Genomic DNA, 23,849 nt, shown 5'->3' with positions numbered 1-23,849 from the left:
AGACACGATTATATATATGTATCTTCATACATATATATTGAAAGTGAAAGTGAAGTTGCTCAGTCATGTTCGACTCATTGCGATCCCATGGAATGTAGCTCACCAGGCTCCTCCATCCGTGGGATTTTCCAGCAAGAGTACCGGAGTGGGTTGCCATTATTGAGTTGGCCAAAATGTTCGTTTGGATTTTTTCATTATGGATAGAATACACATATATACATATATATAATATTCTCTTTTAGATTATTTTCTATTATGTGGTATTACAAGATATTGAGTGTAGTTCCCTGTGCTATGCAGTAGGTCCCTGTTGGTTATCTGTTTTATATGTAGTAGTATGTATATTTTAGGAACTTGGAATTAAAAAATCTTTTTGATTGTTTTCTAGATCTGGCAGTTGTCTGTTCCAGGTTTTAGGCATTTTGGGTCAGAAGAGAATCCAGAACTCTTTGGGTAGAGGTAAGACTCTGAAGTCCCTTTCCTGCTGCTCAGCTTCTATCCTCTGCTCCTTATATATATTTCAGCTACTTAGAATTGCACCTGCTGATTCACCTGCTAGGTCATTTGTCTTCAAGGTCCTGCCTGCACTCCTCTGTGGCATCACCCTGGACTGCTGAACAGCTGCTGTTTCCCAGCAGGCTGCATTTGTGTGAGCTGCAAGATGGTCCTTGCAGGTGGCTGGTGCAGAAATTTTCAGCTTGCCAAACGCTTTGCAATAGGAAGCTAAAAATATACGTGTGTGTGTGTGTACATGATCATTCTTTGTGATTATGAGCAGCAAGGAAAAAGGGACAAGGGAATATATGCTGTTGAGAACTGCTGCATCATTATCATCATCAAATAACATTTATTAAGCAGCTTCTATGTGGCTGATGTGGAGGGCTTGCAGGTTCCCATGAGATGAAGACTGGGCTTTTCTTTTCTTCCCTTCCTTGCATCCAGCCTCCTACATTGCTTCCCCTATACCAGATCTTGACTTAAGGATTTTGTTTTTGCTTCTGTCCTGGGAATTGAACAGCCAGTGTTTTGAAGGCAAAAAGAAGTGCTGTGGTCACACAGGGGTGGCTTTTCATCCTCATGAAGCTGCACTCCTCCTCGGAAAGAACTCAAATCCAGGTGCACCTGAGACTGAGACTTCAGCCCACAACCCCTGACTTATGAGGGGCCTTGAATCCACTGTATTTTTTTGGCTGTGCCAGGTCTTTGTTGTGGCATGCAGGATCTTTGACCTTCTTTGCTGCAGCTGGCATCTAGTTTTCTGACTAGGGATCGAACCTGGGCCCCCTGCATTGGGAGCACAGAGTCTTAGCCACTGGATCATTGGGGAAATCCAAAACCCACTGTCTTTTAATTAAAACCACTTACTTGGTATCAGGTCTTAACTGAAGCTCAGGTTCCTTTGTCTCAATGCAGAAAGAATTCAGCATGAGGCAAAGTGGCAGGTGAAGAATGAGTTAATTAGCATAGGATGCTTGTGAGAGATACAAACAGGCAGACAAGGGAGTGCAGCCCTGAGAACAAAGAGGGCTATATTTTTATAATCAAAGAAACACTGGGAGGGGAGAAGGCCACCTTCTTCCTCATTTTTAGGTAGACATCAAGGCTTACATCATTAGTTCCTCATTTAACTCTATATGGTCTAGCTGGAACTGTTAGATGCTATTTAAATCATATGTATATTAGCGAAAGGGTGATTGATGCTCTAACTGTGCTGTTGGAGAAGACTCTTGAGAGTCCGTTGGACTGCAAGGAGATCCAACCAGTCAATCCTAAAGGAAATCAGCCCTAAATATTCATTGGAAGGACTGATGCTGAAACTGAAACTCCAATACTTTGGCCACCTGATGTGAAGAACTGATTCATTTGAAAAGACCCTGATGCTGGGAAAGATTGAAGGCAGGAGGAGAAGGGGATGACAGAGGATGAGATGGTTTGGTGGCATAACCGACTCGATGGACATGAGTTTGAGTAAGCTTTGGGAGTTACTGATGGACAAGAAAGCCTGGTGTGCTGCAGTCCATAGGGTCACAAAGAGTCGTACACGACTGAGCAACTGAACTGAACTGATGACATGTACTAACATATGGTAATTCATCTCAGGTTTCAGTATTCACCTGTATTCTTGTTCTGGCTATGTACAGAAATGCTACTCTTCAAGAACCGTTAACCCTCTGACTTCATGTAACAAGATTCAGATCCCAGATCTATTGTCTGTGTTTTAACTATCAGGACCTGTAGCTTGAGTGTGTCAACACTTGGATGCACCTTCAGGGTAGACTAAATTGTTGCTAGGTTACTGGATTCTTTTCTTGAGGGGTCATTAGCTTACAACAGTCTCCCAAATTCCCTTAAAATTCCCTTTCTCTCTTTAATCTCCTAGTGGGATTTCAAAACTAACTAATTATTCTACCCTACCCCTATCATTCAAGCTTTTTCAAAGAGCGGGAGAAGGTAAGTGTTAAGCCTAAGGAGGCCCTGAAGTGAATATTGTCCTTTCCCATGGGGAGGAGATTAAATACAAGGAGAGGGTTTCTGCTTTGAAAAATGTCCTGGAAACTCCTTCCAATGAAACATTGTGACAGAGCTGGAGATGCATCACCAGAACCCCACTTGAGAGAGGATTTTGGTTGTAGTCACTAGGGGTTTGTGGGCAGACAAATTGAGCCCCAAGAGAACTGCCTTGACCAGGGTCACAGCCTTCCTATGTGGCTCAACTCTAGTGAAGTTTTAGGGTACAGATAGAAAGATGTGACCAGTGTGGATCCACATGAGAAAAGGACTGTGTCCCAAAGAGGCTGTAAGGTCTTCCCAGCTTCTTACAGCTCCTAGCTCCCCAACAGGAACTTACTGATTACATGTGGTACTGTGTTCTGAGAGTGTCTGATCAAGGAGACCTGGACATATCATTAGATAAGGCAGGCTTTGGTGACAAAAGTAGATTGCAGAGAGTTAAGGAGATGGTTACTAGAACATGGGACCCTGGAAGAAAAAGAGATGGGCAAACAACAAGGATACCACCCAGTTTATACCATCAGAAGAAATCATCCCAGTAAAAAATCACACTCCTTGCCAGTTCCCAGACCTGACCAGATCTTGGATCTGAAACCTGTTAGCTGAAAGAGAATCTGCATCTTTAAAAGGAAAGACCCCGAACATCATGACAGATGTACATGGCACATCCAACCCATAGGGAGTGATCAAGGGAAAAATACTAGACATTTCAATAAATGACTGTTGGACACAGAACCCTACTTGGCATTTGTGATGGATTAGATGTTTGTCCCCCCGCCTCCACCCCCGAATCTATTTGTTGAAATCCTAACCCAAAATATGATGGTATTGGAAGACTTTGAGAGGTAATTCAGGTTATATGAGGTCATGACATAGGGCCCTTGTAATGGGACTAGTGTTCTTATAAGAAGAGACACCAGAGTACTTGTTCTCTTGCTTCCATGTGAAGACATAGCCAGAAGGTGGCTGTCTGCAAGCCAGGCAGAGAGCTGTCACCAGAACCCAACCATGCTGACACCTTGATTTTGGACTTCCAGTCCCCAGAACAAAGGGAAAACTTTATTTCTACTGGTTAAGCCACCCAGTTTGTGTTACTTTGTTATGGCAGCCCCAGGAAGCTAAGACAACACTGATACTCAGAGACCTAAGCTGTCATCATGGGCCCCCTGTTTGAGTGAGAGTATATGGGAGTTAGGTGATAGTATTAAATTGATTTGTAAGACCTCTATTTTTTATTATGGATATCAGTCCTCAGATTATTATATATAACAGGGAGATTTCCCTAGTTTGTTGTTTGTCTCAGTTTTTAAAAATTTTATTTGTTTTGCTGGTTAGTATTGTTTAATTTTTATACTGTCAAATTATAATTCTTTTTTTTCTTTTTATACCAAGATTATAGAGATTTTCCTATCTGGAGATGATAAAAATATCCATCCATATTTTCTTTAATAGTTTAATTTTAGAGCTTATTTGATGTTTTGTAGGATTTTCAGTGTGGAGCTTTTTAAAAATTGATGTATTTTTATTTCAGCTTAGAGTTTTATTTTTTCCTCCAAATTTTTGCCAGTTGTCAAAACATGTATCTGAAAAATAATTTTTTAAAAAATCTATACCTTTAAAAAAGAGGTTCTCCAGCTGCTTTGGAAAAGAATCTGGCAGTTCTTCATATGATTAAACATAGAGTTACTTTATGACCCAGCAATTCTACTCCTAGGCATATACCCAAGAGAAATTAAAACATGTCCACAGAAAATCTTGTGCACAAATGTTCACAGCAGTATTATTCATAATAGCCAAAAGGTAGAAACAACCCAAGGGCTTCTTGTTAGCTCAGCTGGTAAAGAATCTGCCTGCAATGCAGCAGACCCCGGTTTGACTCCTGGGTTAGGAAGATCCCCTGGAGAAGGGAGAGGCTACCCACTTCAATATTCTTTGGTTTCCCTGGTGGCTCAGACAGTAAAGAATCCACCTGCGATGAGGGAGACCTGGGTTTATTGGGAAGATTCCCTGGAGGAGGGCATGGCAACCCACTCCAACGTTCTTGCCTGGAGAAACCCCATGGACAGAGGAGCCTGGCAGGCTACAGTCCATGGGGTTGCAAAGAACCGGACACTACTGAGCAATTAAGCACAGTACAGCACCAAAACAACCCAAATGTCTATCAGCAGACAGGAGGATAAACGAAATGTGGCATAGCCATACAGTGGAATAATATTTGGTCTTAGAGTAGAAATGAAGTCCTTATACATGCTGCATCATGATCTTTGAAAAGTTGTGCTAAGTGACATAAGCCAGCCATAGTGCACATGTTATATGATTCTATTCATATGAAAGTCCAGAGTAGGGAAATCTGTAAGGTCAGAAAGTAGGTTAATGGTTGCCCAAGGCTAGGATGGGGTGGAGTAGGAGGGATAGGAGAATGACAGCTATAGGGTTTATTTTTGAGGTGATAGAAATGTTCTAATATTGACTATGGTGATGGTTATATAACTCTGTTAATGTACTAAAAATCATTGATTTGTATTGATACACTTAAAATGGATGAATTGCATGGTGTATGAATTCTATCTCAGTGAAGTTATTTTAAAAAGTAAAGGCAAGAAAATTTGGGTACAGACAACTTATAGAACTTAAAAAAAAAGAGAAAAAGAGGACTTCTGCTGAAATTGAGACATAGCTCTGATCTTGGCTGAAATAAGCAGGTATGGGACAGAGGGACTTATTCCTCCAGGTGGGCATCAAGCACTGTCTAAAGGTGATCTGATTATATTGTTGGGTGAATGCTGTCATTTCTTGGCATCCTGGATGACACATAGCAGTAAGATTCATTGTGAGGGAGAAAGAAAGGGAATCTTCTGCTAGACTCACCAAATCAATGGCAAAAAGGAACAAATATCTGCTTTCACAGCTGGATGACCTCTGCAAAACAGGCTGAGCAGATTTCCAACAGACCAGCCTAAGAAACAGATTTTTCTGGGCATCATGTGTCTCTACTGCCTTCCCTTCTCACTTCTTAAAGGGCACTGGAGATTATTTTGTAGAAATGAGTGGTATTTTCTCAGGAGACACAATAATAAGGAAAGCAGAGATCCTTAGTTATGAAGTTGGCTCTGCCACCAAAAAGCTTCAGATTCTTAGGAAAATTAACTTAATCATGTGTTAAGATTTTTGGTTTTCCTTATCTAACAGTGGAGAGGATAGGACCGTTTGGTACCCTAGCCCCTTTTAACAATGATATTCTCTTCTGTTTTATGAAGTACCAGAGAATATTTGTGTCTGATGTTGGCTTTCAGGCTGAAATAGTTGTGCGGGTTGCCCTACCCTGTAGTCTACAGTCATACTGTAAGACTGTGTTGAGCATTATCTGTCGAAAAGGTCCTTCTGGCTTTGTCCTAATGTAAAGCCAAGAGCAGTGAGTTGTCACATTCTGTAGTCCCAGCACTTAAACTTTGACCTTTGAACTCTGGATCCCACTCCAACTTTTCATAAAGAACTGTTGCTTCAGAATTACTTAAGAGCTCATAATTTTCAGTAGAGTTCTAGTAGTTATTATTGTCTTTTCAGCAGCATTTTATGCCATCACACCCCAGTTCATCCTTGAAGCTTTTCCATTCAGATGCTTTTTTACCTTCTATTATCATACTTATTCTGGGCCACTCCTTTTCAGTCTCCATGGATCCCTCTGTATTCTCCTCTCCATAAAATACACATTCCTCAAACTTTTGCCCTTGGCCTATATCTCTCCCTTCTCCATTGACTTCCTAAGGAGATGATTCACTCTTACAACTCCAGCTGTTACTTGTGTGTGTCTCTCTCCCAGAACTCATCTCTACCTCTGACCACTTTCTGAAATCCTGAATTTCTAGTGGCTTTCTAAGCATCTTCACCCAAATGTCTTACCAATACATTGAATTCAACATATTCAAAATGGACATCATCAATATTCCCCAAAGCAGTTCTGTTTTCTAACCAGTGTTCTTCAGGCACTAAGTTTCAAAACTTCGAAGGCATCTATCAGTTACCCTTGATACCTCACTTCCCTTCAGGCCCCACATCCAATATGGCCTCTACAGTGTCTTGGCAAACTTCTCAACTTCTGGACCTTCCACAGACCCACTCAGCTGTATACCTGCAGTCTCTCATCCTTTTTCCCCCCTCATGCCCATGGGTGGGAGGCTTTATTCTTGCTGTAGTTAGTTTCTCTGGTGCTGCTCTAGATTCTGTCCCATCAGCCTTTTAAGGGACCTTTTTCCATCACTTCCTCCATCTGAGTCCTTTCTTCGATCTTCAAACTTTGTCTTTCTGTCAGTATTGTAACATCCTTCAAAGCTATGGAGAAAGAGTTGGTAATGTTATCTTTATCAACATCTTCTTCTCATTAATTTACTTTTAATTAAAATGTAATTCACATACTATAAAATTCACCTTTTAAAAGAAAACAGTTTAGTGGTTTTTTACTACTTTCACAGGATTGTGCAACAATCATTCCTATTTAATTCCAGAATATTTTCATTACCCTGAAAGAAATGTCATACCCTTCCGAAGTCACTCCCTATTCTTTTCTTTCCCCAGTTCCTGGTGAGCACTAATCTAATTTCTGTTGCTATGGATTTGCCTATTCTGGACATTTCATGTAAATATAGTGATGCACTAGATAGTCCTTTGTGACTGGCTTCAAATTCACTTAGCATAATGTTGTCAAGGTTCATCCAATGTTGTAGTGTGTATCAGGATTTCATTCCTATTTTATGGCCTACTCATATTCCATTGTTCGAAATATACCATATTTTGTTTCCATCTTTTGGATATTATGAATAATGCTGCTATAAATATTCATGTCGAAGTGTTTGTCTGAAGTCTTTTTAGTTCTCTTGGGTATATACCTAACATGGAAGTGGAATTATTGGGTCTACATTCAACTTTTTGAGGAACTTTCTGCTTTTTTTCAAAGTGGTTGTGCCATTTTATATTCCTACAATCCATGTACAAGGGGTTCAATTTCTCTGCCTCCTTGGTAACACTTATTATTGTCTTTTTTTTTTATTCTGGACATCTTAGTGAGTATAAAGTGGTATCTTACTGGGGTTTTGATTCACATTTCCCTAACAACTAATGATACTGAGTATGTTTTCATGTGTTTATTGGTCATTTTTATGTCTTTGGAAAAATGTCTAAATTCTTTGTCCATTTTTATGTCTTTGGAAAAATGTCTATTTAAATTATTTGTCCATTTTTTCTTTTTTAAGTTTAAAATCTTAAACTTGATTTTTCTTTTTTTTTTCTTGAGTTGACATATAATTTGACATTTAGCTTTATATTAGTTTCAATATAATTATTCACTATTATACAAATATTAGAAAATGATCACCACAATAGGTCTAGTTAACATCCATCATGATACAAAGTTACATTTTTTTCTTTTGTGATGAGAACTTTTAAGGCCTGCTCTGTCAGCAACTTTCAAATATACAATACAATATTATCAACTATGTCACAATGCAGTACGTAACATTCCCAGGACTTATTTATTTTATAACTGGAAGTTTGTACCTTTTGACCACCTTCACCCATTTCACCAATCCCTCACTTCCTACCTCTAACAACCACCAATCTGTTCTCTGTATCTATGAGTTCAGGATTTGTTTTTGTTTTCTGGATTCCACATAAAATGAGATAATACAGCATTTGTCTTTCTCTGACTTATTTCATTTAGCATAATGCCCTCATGGTCCATCCATGTTGTTGCAAACGACAAGGTTTGATTTTTTATGGCTGAATAACATTCTTCTCTGTGTGTGTATCTCACATTTTCTTTATCCATTCATCCATCGGTTCTTTATCCATTCATCCAAGCATTTAGGTTGCTTCCACGGCAATGGCACCCCACTCCAGTACTCTTGCCTGGAAAATCCCATGGATGGAGGAGCCTGGTAGTCTGCATTCCATGGTGTCACTAACAGTCAGACACAACTGAGTGACTTCACTTTCACTTTTCACTTGCATGCATTGGAGAAGGAAATGGCAACCCACTCCAGTGTTCTTGCCTGGAGAATCCCAGGGATGGGGGAGCCTGGTGGGGTCACACAGAGTCAGACACGACTGACGTGACTTAGCAGCAGCAACAGCATGTCTTAGCTATTATTGTATATAATGCTACAGTGAATGTTGGAGTGCATACATCTTTTTGAGTTAGTGTTTTTATATCCTTTGGATAGATACCCAGAAACTGGATTGCTGAATCATATGGTAGAGAAACAAAACTGCTGAATCATATGATAGTGCTATTTTTAATTTCTTCAGGAACCTCCACATTGTTTTTCATAGTAGCTGCAACAATTTACATTCCCACCAACAGTGCAGAAATTTCCCTTTTGTCAACATCCTTGCCAACCCTTGTTATTTCTTATCTTTTTGATAATAGCCATTCTAACAAGTGAGAGGTGATATCTCATTGTGATTCTGATTTGTATTTTCCTGATGATTAGTGATATTACTTTTTCATGTACCTGTTGGTCATCTGCATGTCTTCCTTAGAAAAATATCTATTCAAATCCTCTGATGATTTTTTAATCAGATTGTTTGGATTTTTGCTATTTGGCTATAAGAGTTCTTTATGAATTGTGGATATTAGTTCAGTTCAGTCACTCAGTCGTGTCTGACTCTTTGTGACCCCATGAACTGCAGCACGTCAGGACTCTCTGTCCATCACCAACTCCCGGAATCCACTCAAACCCATGTCCATCAAGTCAGTGATGCCATCCAACCATCTCATCCTCTGTCGTCCCCTTCTCCTCCTGCCACCAATCCTTCCCAGCATTAAGGTCTTTTCCAATGAGTCAACTCTTTGCATGAGGTGGCCAAAGTATTGGAGTTTCAGCTTCAACATCAGTCCTTCCAGTGAACACCCAGGATTGATCTCCTTTAGAATGGACTGGCTCTATCTCCTTGCAGTCCAAGGGACTCTCAAGAGTCTTCTCCAACACCACAGTTCAAAAGCATCAATTCTACTGCGCTCAGCTTTCTTCACCGTCCAACTCTCACATCCATACATGACTACTGGAAAAACCATAGCCTTGACTAGACGGACTTTTGTTGGCAAAGTAATGTCTCTGCTTTTAAATATGCTATCTAAGTTGGTCATAACTTTCCTTCCAAGGAGTAAGCGTCTTTTAATTTCATGGCTGTAATCACCATCTGCAGTGATTTTGGAGCTCAATAAAATAAAGTCTGACACTGTTTCCACTGTTTCCCCATCTATTTCCCACGAAGTGATGGGACCAGATGCCATGATCTTAGTTTTCTGAACGTTGACCTTGAAGCCAACTTTTTCACTCTCCTCTTTCACTTTCATCAAGAGGCTCTTTAGTTCTTCTTCACTTTCTGCCATAAGGGTGGTGTCATCTGCATATCTGAGGTTATTGATATTTCTCCTGGCAATCTTGATTCCAGCTTGTGTTTCTTCCAGCCCAGCATTTCTCATGATGTACTCTGCAGAGAAGTTAAATAAGCAGGGTGACAATATACAGCCTTGATGTACTCCTTTTCCTATTTGGAACCAGTCTGTTGTTCCATGTCCAGTTCTAACTGTTGCTTCCTGACCTGCATACAGGTTTCTCAAGAGACATATCAGGTGGTCTGGTATTCCCATCTCTTTCAGAATTTTCCACAGTTTATTGTGATCCACACAGTCAAAGGCTTTGGCATAGTTAATAAAGCAGAAATAGATGTTTTTCTGGAACTCTCTTGCCTTTTCCATGATCCAGTGGATATTGGCAATTTGATCTCTGGTTCCTCTGCCTTTTCTAAAACCAGCTTGAACATCTGGAAGTTCATGGTTCACGTATTGCTGAAGCCTGGCTTGGAGAATTTTGAGCATTACTTCACTAGTGTGTGAGATGAGTGCAATTGTGCAGTAGTTTGAGCATTCTTTGGCATTGCCTTTCTTTGGGATTGGAACAAAAACTGACCTTTTCCAGTCCTGTGGCCACTGCTGAGTTTTCCATATTTGCTGGCATATCGAGTGCAGCACTTTCACAGCATCATCTTTGAGGATTTGAAATAGCTCAACTGGAATTCCATTACTTCCACTAGCTTTGTTCGTAGTGATGCTTCCTAAGGCCCACTTGACTTCACATTCCTGGATGTCTGGCTCTAGGTGAGTGATCACACCATCGTGATTATCTGGGTCGTGAAGATCTTTTTTGTACAGTTCTTGTGTGTATTCTTGACACCTCTTCTTAAGATCTTCTGCTTCTGTTAGGTCCATACCATTTCTGTCCTTTATCGAGCCTATCTTTGCATGAAATATTCCTTTGTTATCTCTAATTTTCTTGAAGAGATCTCTAGTCTTGCCCAATCTGTTGTTTTCCTCTATTTCTTTGCATTGATCACTGAGGAAGGTTTTCTTATCTCTCCTTGCTATTCTTTGAAACTCTGCATTCAGATGGGAATATCTTTCCTTTTCTCCTTTGCTTTTCACTTCTCTTCTCTTCCCAGCTATCTGTAAGACCTCCTCAGACAGCCATTTTGCTTTTTTGCATTTCTTTTCCATGTAGATTGTCTTGATCCCTGTCTCCTGTACAATGTCACAAACCTCTGTCCATAGTTCGTCAGGCACTCTGTCTATCAGATCTAGTCCTTTAAATCTATTTGTCACTTCTACTGTATACTCATAAGGATATTATGAGTATATTATAAGGATATTAACTTTTCATCAAATGTATGATTTGCAAATAAGAAATAAAATATCATTAATATCTTTAAAACCCTTGTGTACTTATGGCTGATTAGCCTCTTCTATATACTCTACTCTTTCCCCGGGCTATTTTGCTTTTAAATTTCCATGAATATTATTTTTATGTTTCTAATTCCTTAGCAGTATCACTTTAAAACTTTATTTCAGTTGTATCATATGTTTTCTTAAACAAGTTAATATTTTCATTTAATCTTATGCTTATAAAATTCATCCATGGTAATATGTTTAGTTCACTTATTTTTACTGCTGTGTGTTATTTCACTATGGAAACACCACAACACATTTATCCATTCTTTTGATTTGCGTCCTCCAAGTACCTCTCCACACTACTTCTAGAGAGTTCTTTGTAAAGTGTGAAAGTGAAATTAAAGTTGCTCAGTCACATCCAACTCTTTGCGACCACGTGGACTGTAGTCTGCCAGGCTCCTCTGTCAGTGGAATGCTCTAGGCCAGAATAGTGGAGTGGGTAGCCATTCCCTTCTCCAGGGGATCTTCCCAACCCAGGTATTTTTTTTTTTATTAATTTATTTATTTTAGTTGGAGGCTAATTACTTTACAATATTGTTGTGGTTTTTGCCATACATTGACATGAATCAGCAATAAGTTTACATACGTTCCCCATCCTGAACCCCTCCCTCTTCCCTCCCCATCCCATCCCTCTGGTCATCCTGTTGCACCAGCCCTGAGCACTTGTCTCATCCATCGAACCTGGACTGGTGTTCTGTTTCACGTATGATAATATACATGTTTCAATGCTGTTCTCTCAGATTGTCCCACCCTCACCTTCTCCCACAGAGCCCAAAAGACTGTTCTGTGCATCTGTGTCTCTTTTTCTGTCTCGCATATAGGGTTATCATTACTATCTTTCAAATTCCATATATATGCGTTAGTATACTGTATTGGTGTTTTTCTTTCTGGCTTACTTCACTCTGTATAATGGGCTCCAGTTTCATCCATCTCAATAGAACTGATTCAAATGTATTCTTTTTAATGGCTGAGTAATATTCCATTGTGTATATGTACCACAGCTTCCTTATCCATTTGTCTGCTGATGGACATCTAGGTTGCTTCCATGTCCTGGCTATTGTAAACAGTGATGCGATGAACATTGGGGTACACGCGTCTCTTTCAATTCTGGTTTCCTCGGTGTGTATGCCCAGTAGTGGGATTGCTGGGTCATATGGCATTTCTATTTCCAGTTTTTTATAGTAAAGTTTCAGGATATAAAATTAACACACAGAAATCCTTTGCATTCCTATACACTAACAATGAGAAAACAGAAAGAGAAATTAAGGAAACAATACCATTCACCATTGCAACGAAAAGAATAAAATACTTAGGAATATATATATCTAAAGAAACAAAAGACCTATATATAGAAAACTATAAAACACTGGTGAAAGAAATCAAAAAGGACACAAATAGATGAAGAAATGTACCATGTTCATGGATTGGAAAAATCAATATAGTGAAAATGAGTATACTACCCAAAGCAATCTATAGATTCAGTGCAATCCCTATCAAGTTACCAACGGTATTTTTCACAGAACTAGAACAAATAATTTCAGAATTTGTATGGAAATACAAAAAACCTTGAATAGCCAAAGCATGGAACTGGAGGAATCAACTGGCCTGACATAAGGCTCTACTACAAAGCCACAGTCATCAAGACAGTATGGTACTGGCACAAAGACAGAAATACAGATCAATGGAACAAAATAGAAAGCCCAACGTAGGTATTGAACCCAGATCTCCTGCATTGCAGGCAGGTTCTTTACCCTCTGAGCCACCAGGGAAGCCCAACAATACTGGAATGGGTAGCCTATCCCTTCTCTGTGGGTATTCCCAACTCAGGAATCGAACTGGGGTCTCCTGAATTGCAAGCAGATTCTTTACCAGCTGAGCTACCAGGGAAGCCCCTTGTAAGTGTAAATTCACTCAAATCATTTATCTGTTTAAAATCCTTTAGTGGCTTCTCTTTCTCATCAAGGGGAAAAGAGGTCAAACTTGTTCATATAGGGTATAAAACTCCTTGTGATCTGCTTCCTCTTTACCTCTTCTGGCTCATCTCTTTGTCTAGCTGCTTTCAGGGTTTCGCCTTTATCTATCAGCCACTTGAAATGCCCAACGTGTATTTGTGTGTATGTGTATTTTATTTATACTTCCTGAATTCTCTGAGTTTCTTGAAGTCATAGTTTGTTGTTTTCTCATTAATGGAAAACTGGCATTCACTGTCTATTTAAATATCTCTTCCACCTCTTTCTCTGTATTCTTTTCCCGCTGAGACTCCAGTTTCTAATGTTTTAGACAATTTGATATTGTCCAACTGTTCTTGGATACCCTCTTCTTTTCCCCCCTCAACTCTATTTTCTCTTTTTGTTTCATTTTGGATCATTTTTTAAAAATATAAATTCAAGTTCACTAATTTTCTCCTTTCTTCTGTGTTTGATTTACTAATAAATTCATCAAAGAAATTCTTCATATCTGATGTTGTGTTTTCCATTTCTAACATTTCCATTTGATTTTTAAAATACAGTTTCCATCTCTCTGCTTAAATTTCCAGTCTGTTTATGCCTTGTTCCATCTTTTCTACTAGATCCTTTAACATATTAATCAGTTACTTTAAATTCCCTATGAGTTACAACATCTGGGTCATCTCTGAGTCTGATTCTATTGATTGCTTTGTCTCCTAGGAATGGGGTTTTTTTTCCTCTTTGCTTTACTGTGTGTCTTATAATTTGTTGTTGAATGATAGGCTTCATGTATAGAACAGTAGATGGGCTTCCCTGGTGGCTCAGATGGTAAAGAATCTGCTTGCCGTGCAGGAGACCTGGGTTCAATCCCTGAGTCAGGAAGATCCCCTGGAGAAGGGAATGGCTACCCACTCCAGTATTCTTGCCTGGAGAATCCCATGGACAGAGGCTACAGTCCATGGGGTCGCAAAGAGTTAGACACAACTGAGTGACTCACACACATTCTGTCCCCAGAAAGCAGACAGGTTTCTTTTTCCTCTTCCTCAGCAGAGCTGGGAGGAAAGGGGAGATCTGTTGCTGCTTCCCCACAACTTAAGGCTTTTATTTCACAAGAGAAGAACATCTTGGGAAGCAAGATGTTTTGTGCCTGTTCTCTAGAAGCTGCATTCACCTGCTACATCTGTGCTAAAGAGGGGAGCTCACCCAGGTCCTCTGGGTGGCCTGTCAGTTCCAGTCACTTGTGAACCATGAGTGGAGTTTCATGGAAAAGTCTTGGGATGCACGCAAATTTTTTGTGTACCTGGAGCTACAAGTTCTAAACTGATAGAGCAGCTGCATGTGGCCTTTAGGAATTTGTTCACTTTCTAGCTACTTTCTTGTTACTCACTTCTGACTCAGTCTCTTTTTCCTCATGTGCTCTTTCAATGGTGAAAGAGTTACTCTGTCCCAGCTGTCCTTGGAAGGGCTTGTCACTCTTTGAGGAATTCAGTGCTTTTGTTTGCCTTGAAATCTTTTCTCTCTGCTGGGTTCAAGACAAGTTATGATTTCATGGACTGTCTAACCTTTTCTTATTATTAGGATAGGAGTGGCATTCTCATGAGGCTTTCTTTGCATAATGTACATGGAAGTGGAACTCCCATTTAGTCTTGCTGCTTACCTGTTGGATTTTGCAGGCACTGAATTTGTAAACTTTTGAAACAAAACAGTGTATAGTTTTCCTATTTGGGGGCAAACTCTATTCTTGTGAGCACTATTAAATCTTGTTTATAAATATGGTGACTTTCTCTTAATATTTGCCCTGGGTCAGAAGGAAACAGCCATGTGTTCAGCATGAGACAATGCTCTTTAGATTGTGCTTTCATTATTAAATATGTGGTCATGTCCTCTACTTTCAAATATCTGGAATGAGGTTCAGAAATGCATCCTTCACTGTTTATAGTGGATTCAGCTAAAAGCAGAAAAATCTAGGATGAGATCAAAGGGACACTGGTATTTTCTGACTTTTACAGAGTCATCTGTTTCTTTTCATTCAGAAACGAAAAACAATTTATGTCACTTTAAGCACTTAAGCATTAAATATGAAATGGAAAAAAAGACCCTGCCTTTTGCTCTGCATCCTAAGTCCTACAACAAACAGAACATTCTGTGATGCTAAAGCAATGCCAGTCCATTCACTCTGTTGAGAATGTCCTGCCCAGCACTCTCTTGCCTTGATTTTTGTTATTTTATCAAAAAAATTTTTTTAACAACATAGTTTAAAAGCAATTATTTTAAAAGACTTTTTGCCAAACACAGAAGTCTCCTTTTCCTTCTTTCCTAGAGGATAATGCTTTCAACTCTTTCAGATGATTCTGTGGGTATGTGACTTCATAACATTGTTAGATGGTGCCTTGTTGATTTTTCAGTTTTAGATAATATCAATTTATATTCTTTTATGGAAGATAAGGACATATCTTTCTTTTACCCTTTCCTTCGCTACAAACATCCACCTATTTGGTTCCTCTACTTCCAAAACTATTTACTTATAAACTTTGGTAAAATCAATATTTAGAGTTTACTTTAATATGACCTTTTAAATGCTACTCCAAGCTGAGCCATGAAGTAAACTGTAATGATTTAAACTTTCCTCTAAAATATTTTGCTTTCCTTAGAGTAAATGAAAAGTGAAGGCAAAAGTGTTAGTTGTTCAGTAGTGTCCCACTCTTTGGGACCCCACGGACTGCAGCCCCAGCACGCTCCTCTGTCCATGGAATTCTCCAGGCAAGAGTACTGGCATGAGTAACCATTCCCTTCTCCAGGGGATCTTACTGATCCAGGAATTAAACTTGGGTCTTCTGCATTGAAGGCAGATTCTTTACCATCTGAGCCACCAGGGAAGCCCTAAAGTAAGTAATCATCTTGTTTTCTTAGTTTCTATCTCTAATCCAATACTAATTATTGATGTAACCCTAAACTCTGTGTCAAATGTCTCAGTTCTTTTCAACATATTTAGATGCAGCATGTATTATATCAATTCCATCTTCTTTCTGATGTGCTCTGGTCTGGACTGACTGGCTGTGTTCCATGCCTGGTGACTAGCTGGACTTGCTTGAGTCTTGTTTCACTATCCAACAACCTGTTGAATTCCCTGTTTCCCGTGTCTTTTTATTTTTTGGTTTATTTCAGTGTGTTGATGAAACGCAAAAATCAAATAGTGTCCTCAGGTAATTGATGCTCCCAGGGTTTATGCCGGATAAATTTCTAAGACCTTGCTCATCAAAATATGTCTTTATTCTACCCTGTTATCTGACTGATCACATGACTTGATATCATGTTCTATGTGGAAAATAATATTCCTTTCACATTTTTAAGACAGTTTGACATTGTCTTTAGTTTCTGATGCCATTTTGATTTCTGTGCCATTTTTTGTCCTTGGCATTCTGAAATTTTATGATATTATCCTTGGTCAGTCAGTCAGTTCGGTCACTCAGTCATGTTGAACTCTTTGTGACCCCATGGACTGAAGCACGTCAGGCTTCCCTGTCTTTCATCAAGTCTTGGAGCTTGCTCAAACTCATGTCCATTGAGTCAGTGATGCCACCCAACCATCTCATCCTCTGTCGTCCCCTTCCCCTCTTGCCTTCAATCTTTCCCAGCATCAGGAGGCCAAAGTATTGGAGCTTCAGCTTCAGCATCAGTACTTCCAATGAATATCCAGAACTGATTTCCTTTAGGATTGACTGGTTTGATCTCTTTGCAGTCCAATGGACTCTCAAGAGTCTTCTCCAACACAACAGTTCAAAAGCATCAATTCTGCAGTGCTTAGCTTTCTTTATGGTCCAACTTTGCTATCACTGGTGCTTCCTTTCAAATGGAATCTCATGTCCTTCAGTTCGGAGAAATTATATTACTTTGTTGATAATTTCTTCCTTTTCCCCTCTTCTCTCTTTCTGTGACTGCTATTTGGGTGGTAGACTTTCTAAATTGGTACTTCAAATTTCTTATCATTTCTCTCCTATAATCCATCTCTTTTTCTTTCTGTTTCACTTCCTGAAAGGCTGCCTCAACTTTATCTTTCACTGCTTCTGCTCAGTTTCTCATTTTTACTCTCATATTTTTAATTTCCAAGAGTTCTTTTTTATTATCTGCTTGTTCCTTTTTGAGAACATTTTGTTTTTGTTTTATGGAAGCAATTATCTTCTCTCTCTGTTGACATTAAAGAAAAATTGTTTAAGTTTATTCCCTCCATATACTTTGTTTCTTTCAAGTTCTTTTCTGTTTCCTTCAAGTTCTCTTCTGCTATCTTTTAAATTTTTGGTTCCTTGCACCTATTCTAGAGGCTTTTATCAAATATCTAGTGACTCTTGGTTGTTCACATTTAAGAATGGGGTACTAAGAAGACCATTGACAGCTCTACGTTTGTTGGTGGGGCTTGTGAAATTGTGGGATTCACTGTAGGGAATGTACCTGGCTGTTTCATTGAGAAACTCTGTTAGGCATGTCTTACAGAGAGGCTAGTTCCTCAAGGATCTTCCAGTCTTCTTCTTCCAGTATCCTGAGAACTGATTTGGGAAAGAGATCTGGGAATCTCAACAACTATTAATAAATGCTCACCTAATTCCCTTGCTTTCAGTATGGTGCTCTCACCCATGGCTGGACCTGGATTCACCAGTCTAGAGATCTTCAGAGAAAAGCCTTTAGATTTTTTCTAAGGTGGGGAGTTGGGACTAGATCTCAGGCTCTTCTTGGTAAGTGATTTGGTGCCATTCTGTTTAGATCTACTTCACGCCCTACAGCCCCCTCACATCCCCGTCTTCTGGAGGTAACCAGTGACACCAGCTCCTGAGCCTTTGAGGATGCTCTGATGTTAAATGGATGCTTTTTAACTTTCTTCACTACTGGTTTAAGATTCCGCTTTCTTAGGTCTTCTGTGTAGTTACACCACCCTTCCAACAGCTTTCCAGCTACCTCTCTTCTCCCACATTTAATGGGAATTTTTACTTTCAACATTCCCCTCCTATCACTATAGATGGGAACAAAGGTAAATGTGTAGGTTCAAACTGCCATCTTTTTAAAAAAATAGAGGTACAGTTGATTTACAATGTTGTGTTAATTTCTGTTGTACAGTTATACATATGAATATTCTTTTATAAATTGTTTTCCATTATGATTAATCACCAGATATTGAATAGTTCCCTGTGCTATACATAGGTTTTGTTGTTCAGTTGCTAAGTTGTGTCCGACTCTTTGCAACCACATGGACTGCAGCACACCAGGCTCCTCTGTCCTCCACTGTCTCCCAGAGTTTGCTAATTCATGTCCATTGAGTTAGTCCTTGTTGTTTATCTATTCCACATATAATAGTTTGCATCTGCTAATCCCAACCTCCTAATCCTTTTCTCCCACCTCCTCCTCCTTGGCAACCACAAGTCTGTTCTCTGTGAGTCTGTTTCTGTTCTGTAGATAAGTTCATTTGTGTCATATTTTAGATGCCACATATAAGTGATATCATATGTTATTTGTCTTTCTCTTTCTGACTTACTTCACTTAATATACTTCACTTAGTATAAAGTACTTCACTTAGTATAATAATCTCTAAGTCCATCCATATTGCTGCAAATGGCATTATTTCATTCTTTTTAATGGTTGAGTGATATTCCGTTGTGTCTATGCACTACATCTTCTTTATCCACTCATCTGTTGATGGACATTTAGGTCGCTTCCATGTTTTGACTATTGTGAACAGTGCTGCTATGAACACCGGGGTTCATGTATCTTCTTGAATTATACTTTTCACCAGATATATGCCCAGGAGTGGGATTGCTGGATCATATGGCAACTCTATTTTAAAATTTTTGAGTAACCTCCATACTGTTGCCCAGAGTGGTTACACCAATTTACATTCCCACCAACAATGTAGAAGGGTTCTGTTTTCTCCTCACCCTCTCCAGCAATGTTATTTGTAGATTTTTTAATCAAACTACCATCTTGTCACAAAGTCTCCAGCCACCTGTCTTTACTTGGGTGACTTCCACCAGTTCATCCCTCGAGCCTTCTCAGATTCTTCTCCAGTAGCCCCTCTCTGCCCTTCTGGGTCATGTGCTTCTGTAATTCCTCCTATGACAACACAGAGAACTCTGAGGTAGGCAGGGCCAAGGGGCCTTGTGGGACAGTCCTGATGGCCTTTTTACCGGAAGGTGAGACAGATGTCCAGGCTGGAGCCCAGTGCATTTGGCCATCATGAAGCCTCTGGTCATGGTTCTCTCTTGTAGGATGAACAAGCTCCCAGAACAGACACATAGGTGTTTTGGGGTCATCAGTCTCCTCTGGAGCTGCTCCAGATTCCTCAAAGTGCTCTGAGGAGTGAGTGTGCTGGGAACAGGGGACAGATGGGGAGTCACCCATCACTCATTGTAATTGGTGATGAGGCCTTTGCAGGCAGAGGTTTGGGGGTAGAATATTATCAAAAGCCCAGCAGTGAGAAAAACCATCTGTGACCCTCAGGTGTCCTTGTATCCTCCTGACTGTCTTTCTGGCCAAGTCAGTCACTCCACTTTGATGACCCCATGCCCAGCTTCCCTGAATGGAGGTGCAGGGCTGTCAGTGTCGGGAGTGCCTGGCCCCTCTCGTGGATGTCCCCTGCTCTACGTCTTTTGTCACCCTCCCTCTGCTGACAGGACTGTGCTCACGAGCTTTTCCAAAGCTGATGGGGAAAGAAGAGCTTCTTATCCCTTGGACGTGGAGACAGCACCTCTGTGGGGTGGCCTCTGTCCCTCCCTGGCTGCGGCCCTTGTGATAAGTCACTGTCCTCATTTCTCCCATGGACCGTAGGTTGACTGGCATCCCGTGTCACTCGGTGACCTCACATGGCATGAGCAAGGGAACAGGGTCCATCATGCTGTGTTCTTTCTAACTTCGGGGCTGAACTTTCCCCATCAGAACATTTTGCAGAAAAAAATAATTTCCCCCAAACTCAACTGCTGGTTCAATAAAAAAGCCTCAGAGTGTGTGTTAGTCACTCAGTTGTGTCCGACTCTTTGTGACCCCATGGACTGTAGTCCACCAGGCTCCTCTGTTCATGGAATTCTCCAGGCAAGAATACTGGAGTGGGTTGTCTTTCCCTTCTCCAGGGGATCTTCCTGACCCAGGGATTGAACCTGAGTCTCCTGCATTGCAGTCAAATTCTTTACTGTCTGAGCCACCAGGGAAGCCTCAGAAATCACCTTCAATAGAGCACCGAGAGTGAGCCCTAATGTAAACTCTGGATTCTGAGTGATGGTGATGGGTCAGTGTAGATCTATCCCCCGAACAAATGTCCCACCCTTGTGGGGGGATAGTTGACAAGTAGGGGAGGGGGAGTTATGCATGTGTGGGGTAGGGGGTATATGGGAAAACTCTGTACCTTCTTCACAATTTTGTTGTGAACCTAAAAGTGTTTTAAAAAAGTAAAATCTGCGTTTTCCAAAGCATGATCAATTCCCAAAGCAGGATTTAAAAAACAGTTTAATTTATAAGACTAAATAAGGCTACCTGACTCCGTGCCTAGAAAACTCAAATGGCTCGAAAGAGTTTTGTCATTATTACCTCACTTGTGAGTGAATTAGCGCAGACTGGCCATGGACGTGGCCTGCCACCCAGAGTGCTCAGAACTGCAGGCTTGCAGCAGTCCCAGGGCACCCTGGCCTGACTGTGCCTCCCATGCTCTCCTGGCCACCACCACCGAGCAGGAATCCAGGCCTGTTGGTTCTGTTTACTCCCAAGGTCCAGAGGATACCAGTGTGCCCAGAGCGCCAAGCAGGGACCAGGCAGTGGGTGAGCCTGGGTTAGGTTTTTCTCTCTATTCCCCCTTGGGGCTTTTCTTCAAATGAAAAGGAGCTGCCACGTGTCACCCTATGACCCACCTCCCCATGGACTTTGTGAGGCCGGTGAGCTTCCTGATCCTTACTGGTAGGGTCAGAGCTTATCCCAAGGGGTGGGTCTCAACCAAAACTCTGCCACTCACCCTGCGGTGCTGGTGACTACATAACTGAAACTTGGAACATCCGTTTCCCTCTCTGCACAGTTAGGGGACCTTGAGGGGCCTTCTAGCTCCAAATATTCTGTAGTTCTCATGGCTCTCTGGCCATCCAGGGGTAATGCACACTTCTATCCTGCCTTTTATTGGCAGGAGCCAAGACAATTTTATTGATTGGGTTTGGTCTGGGGAGAAAAGAAGCCCAGGCACTCAGATTCTCCTCATTAATGTTTCATGTTCCCCGGGCAGCCATCCCTCCCACAACGGTGGAGGCCAGGCAGCCAACTCTCTGATGCTTTTGAGCATCAGTTATCAGTAGAGCTCCCCTGCCTACTGGTCGCAGGGTCCCAGGGACGTCTGGAGTGGGGACATAGTGGTCCCTCTGTGTTCTCAGAGATGGTGTGGCTGAGAGGAATTGGGGAGGGAGGTGGTGGTGGAGGAGGGACATGAAGGTGGTGGTGGGGAAAGGAACAATGTCTGGAATAGTTGAATTGTCATTGACCTTCCTGAGATGAGGCCCCACCCACCTTCCCAGGCTCAGAGGTGATGATCTTTTCCTAACAGAGAACTTCTGAGGCCCCAGGTGGCCCAAGGCTTCCTCCAAGTAGCAAAAGGCCTCCTTGCCTCTTGAATTCCTATTGGTTTTCTTCACTAGGTAGAGCTGCCTAGTTTTAACCTTTCCATATCGTCACTGGAGATAGTGATGTGCATCACTGTTTGCTATAATCGGATTGTTTTCCCTTATTGAGAAGTCATGTGGGTCTTGTGCCTGGGGCTAGGGAGGATGTGGTTGGCAGGGGGCACACCTGTGCTGGTGACCGCCCCACACTCTTCAGGTATTGTCAAAGCACCAGTCGCCCTGCTGTGACAATGCAGGCGTTGAATTCCCCACCCTAGACCGTGAACTTTAAAGAGAGAAATCTGCATTATTTGTCTGGTTCCCAGGATCTCCTCCAGAGCACACAGAAGTGGCCATTAAATAGTTGTCCAAAGGGTGGGAAATGAAGGAAGGTGAATATGAGCCTTGCTGGTATCTTCCCTGGGGGTGCTGAGCTCCAACATGAGGACTGAATTGTTACAGCTCATAGAAGTTGATTCTTTAGGACTGTGTCATCTGAGCACAGGGAAAGGGGGAGCGGGGAGCCAAATGATGGCCCTTCCACATATGAACTGCCCTGAGCTTCATTTCCAGCCTTTTGACTGTGGCTGGGAAAGGCCAAAGTGGACTTCAAAATGATCTTCTTTTGAAGAAGATCAGCTAGTACAATTCCCTCATTTTCTCAGATAAGGAGGCCCAGAGAAAATAATTTATCAAGTTCCCCACTGGTAAGGGCCCCTGCTTTGCAATCCAATTTTCCTTTCACCCCTTTACCCTGACTCCCTGTTGACTTGCTTCTTTAGAGAATAGAAATGGTATAGAATTTAAAGACTAGACATTGAAAGACAAATGTAGTGAGTGGGTAGTCAGGAAAATATGTAAGGACTTGCTTCAGAATGTATGTACTCACCTTTGTGTCTTCTACTGGCTATCCAGGTGGGCCTTACAGATGAAATTTTTCTGTATAGGACAAAGAAGACGTAGATCTATATTCCTGTATCTGCTCATTTCTTTCTCTTATGCTTCTGGACTCCTGGCGAGTTTTTTGTTTGACTGCTTTGTTAAGTTTGTTATATTCACTTTTTTCCCAGTTTTTTAAAAAATTTATTTTTTATCAAAGTATAGTTGAATTACAATGTTGTGTTAATTTTTGCTGTACAGCAAAGTGATTCAGTTATACATGTGTACATACTCTTTTCCATTATGTTTTATCACAGGGTATTGAATCTCATTCTCTGTGCTATGCAGTAGGACCTTGTTGTTTATCTGTTCTATATGTACCAGTTTGCCCCCGCTAATCTCAAATTCCCAATCCATCCCTTCCCTAGCCCTTTCCCCTTTGGCAACCACAAGTCTATTCTCTCATGCTTTGCCCTTTTGGAAACAAAGTAAACTAGTCCTCTCTCTCTTTTTTCTCCATGGTTCCCCAGACTGGGTCTCTGTTCTCCAGGGGAAGTCTGGCCCTTGAGCTACATCCTTTCCATTTCCCTCTGATCACCAGTGAGGAGGAGGAAGATGAGGAGAGGGAAGATAAGAAGGAGGGAAGAGAGGAGAGAGAAGAAAACCAAGCACCATCCACTGCCACTATATGAGCAGGCCAGGCTACTAGGCTGTGTGGCTTCTGGGAACACCATTATCATTGTGGTGAACATGGGTGGAGCCCCCAGGAGGTGTGCAGTAACAGCCTCAAGCTCTGGGCCTCCCTGCAATTAATAACAATGGAGCAAAGGGCAGTCTTTCGCTGTAAAGTGCCACCTTCCACAGACACCCACCAAATTGCCCTCCTCTTTCTCCTTTCATGATGGACCAGTGGAGACTTCATTATGAACCTGTATCTGGAGACAGCACTCTCAGAAGTAGCAGAGTTCCTCCCTGTTCAGGCTTTTAGGATCTATGATAATTTGAGAGATGAGCTCTCAAGGGAGTTTGGGGATCTGACGGCCTGATGCTTAGGCCACAGGAAGGGACTGAGGCTCCTTGTGCTTTATACAGCAGTTGCCTTGTGTGGCTCTCAGCATA

General features: G+C 41.1%; 1 protein-coding gene across 3 annotated transcripts in view; it reads left to right on the top strand.

The window, feature by feature from the left end:
- MTR (5-methyltetrahydrofolate-homocysteine methyltransferase) overlaps window positions 1-23,849 on the top strand; it is a 246,445-nt gene that overhangs the window by 194,277 nt on the left and 28,319 nt on the right. For all 3 annotated transcript variants that reach the window (XR_014076594.1, XM_081569313.1, XM_081569312.1), the window contains exon 36: window positions 389-459. Coding sequence is in view for 2 of the 3 variants with exons in the window: in XM_081569313.1 (XP_081425439.1) it covers window positions 389-457 (69 nt within the window). In the remaining variant the exon portion in view is untranslated. The remainder of the gene's footprint in view (window positions 1-388; window positions 460-23,849) is intronic.

The sequence above is a fragment of the Giraffa tippelskirchi genome, chromosome 2 (genome assembly GCF_054371585.1).
Source record: "Giraffa tippelskirchi isolate mGirTip1 chromosome 2, T2T-mGirTip1v1.2.pri, whole genome shotgun sequence".
In the NCBI taxonomy this organism is placed as follows: domain Eukaryota; kingdom Metazoa; phylum Chordata; class Mammalia; order Artiodactyla; family Giraffidae; genus Giraffa; species Giraffa tippelskirchi.
This window is presented reverse-complemented; position numbering and strand designations above follow the sequence as displayed.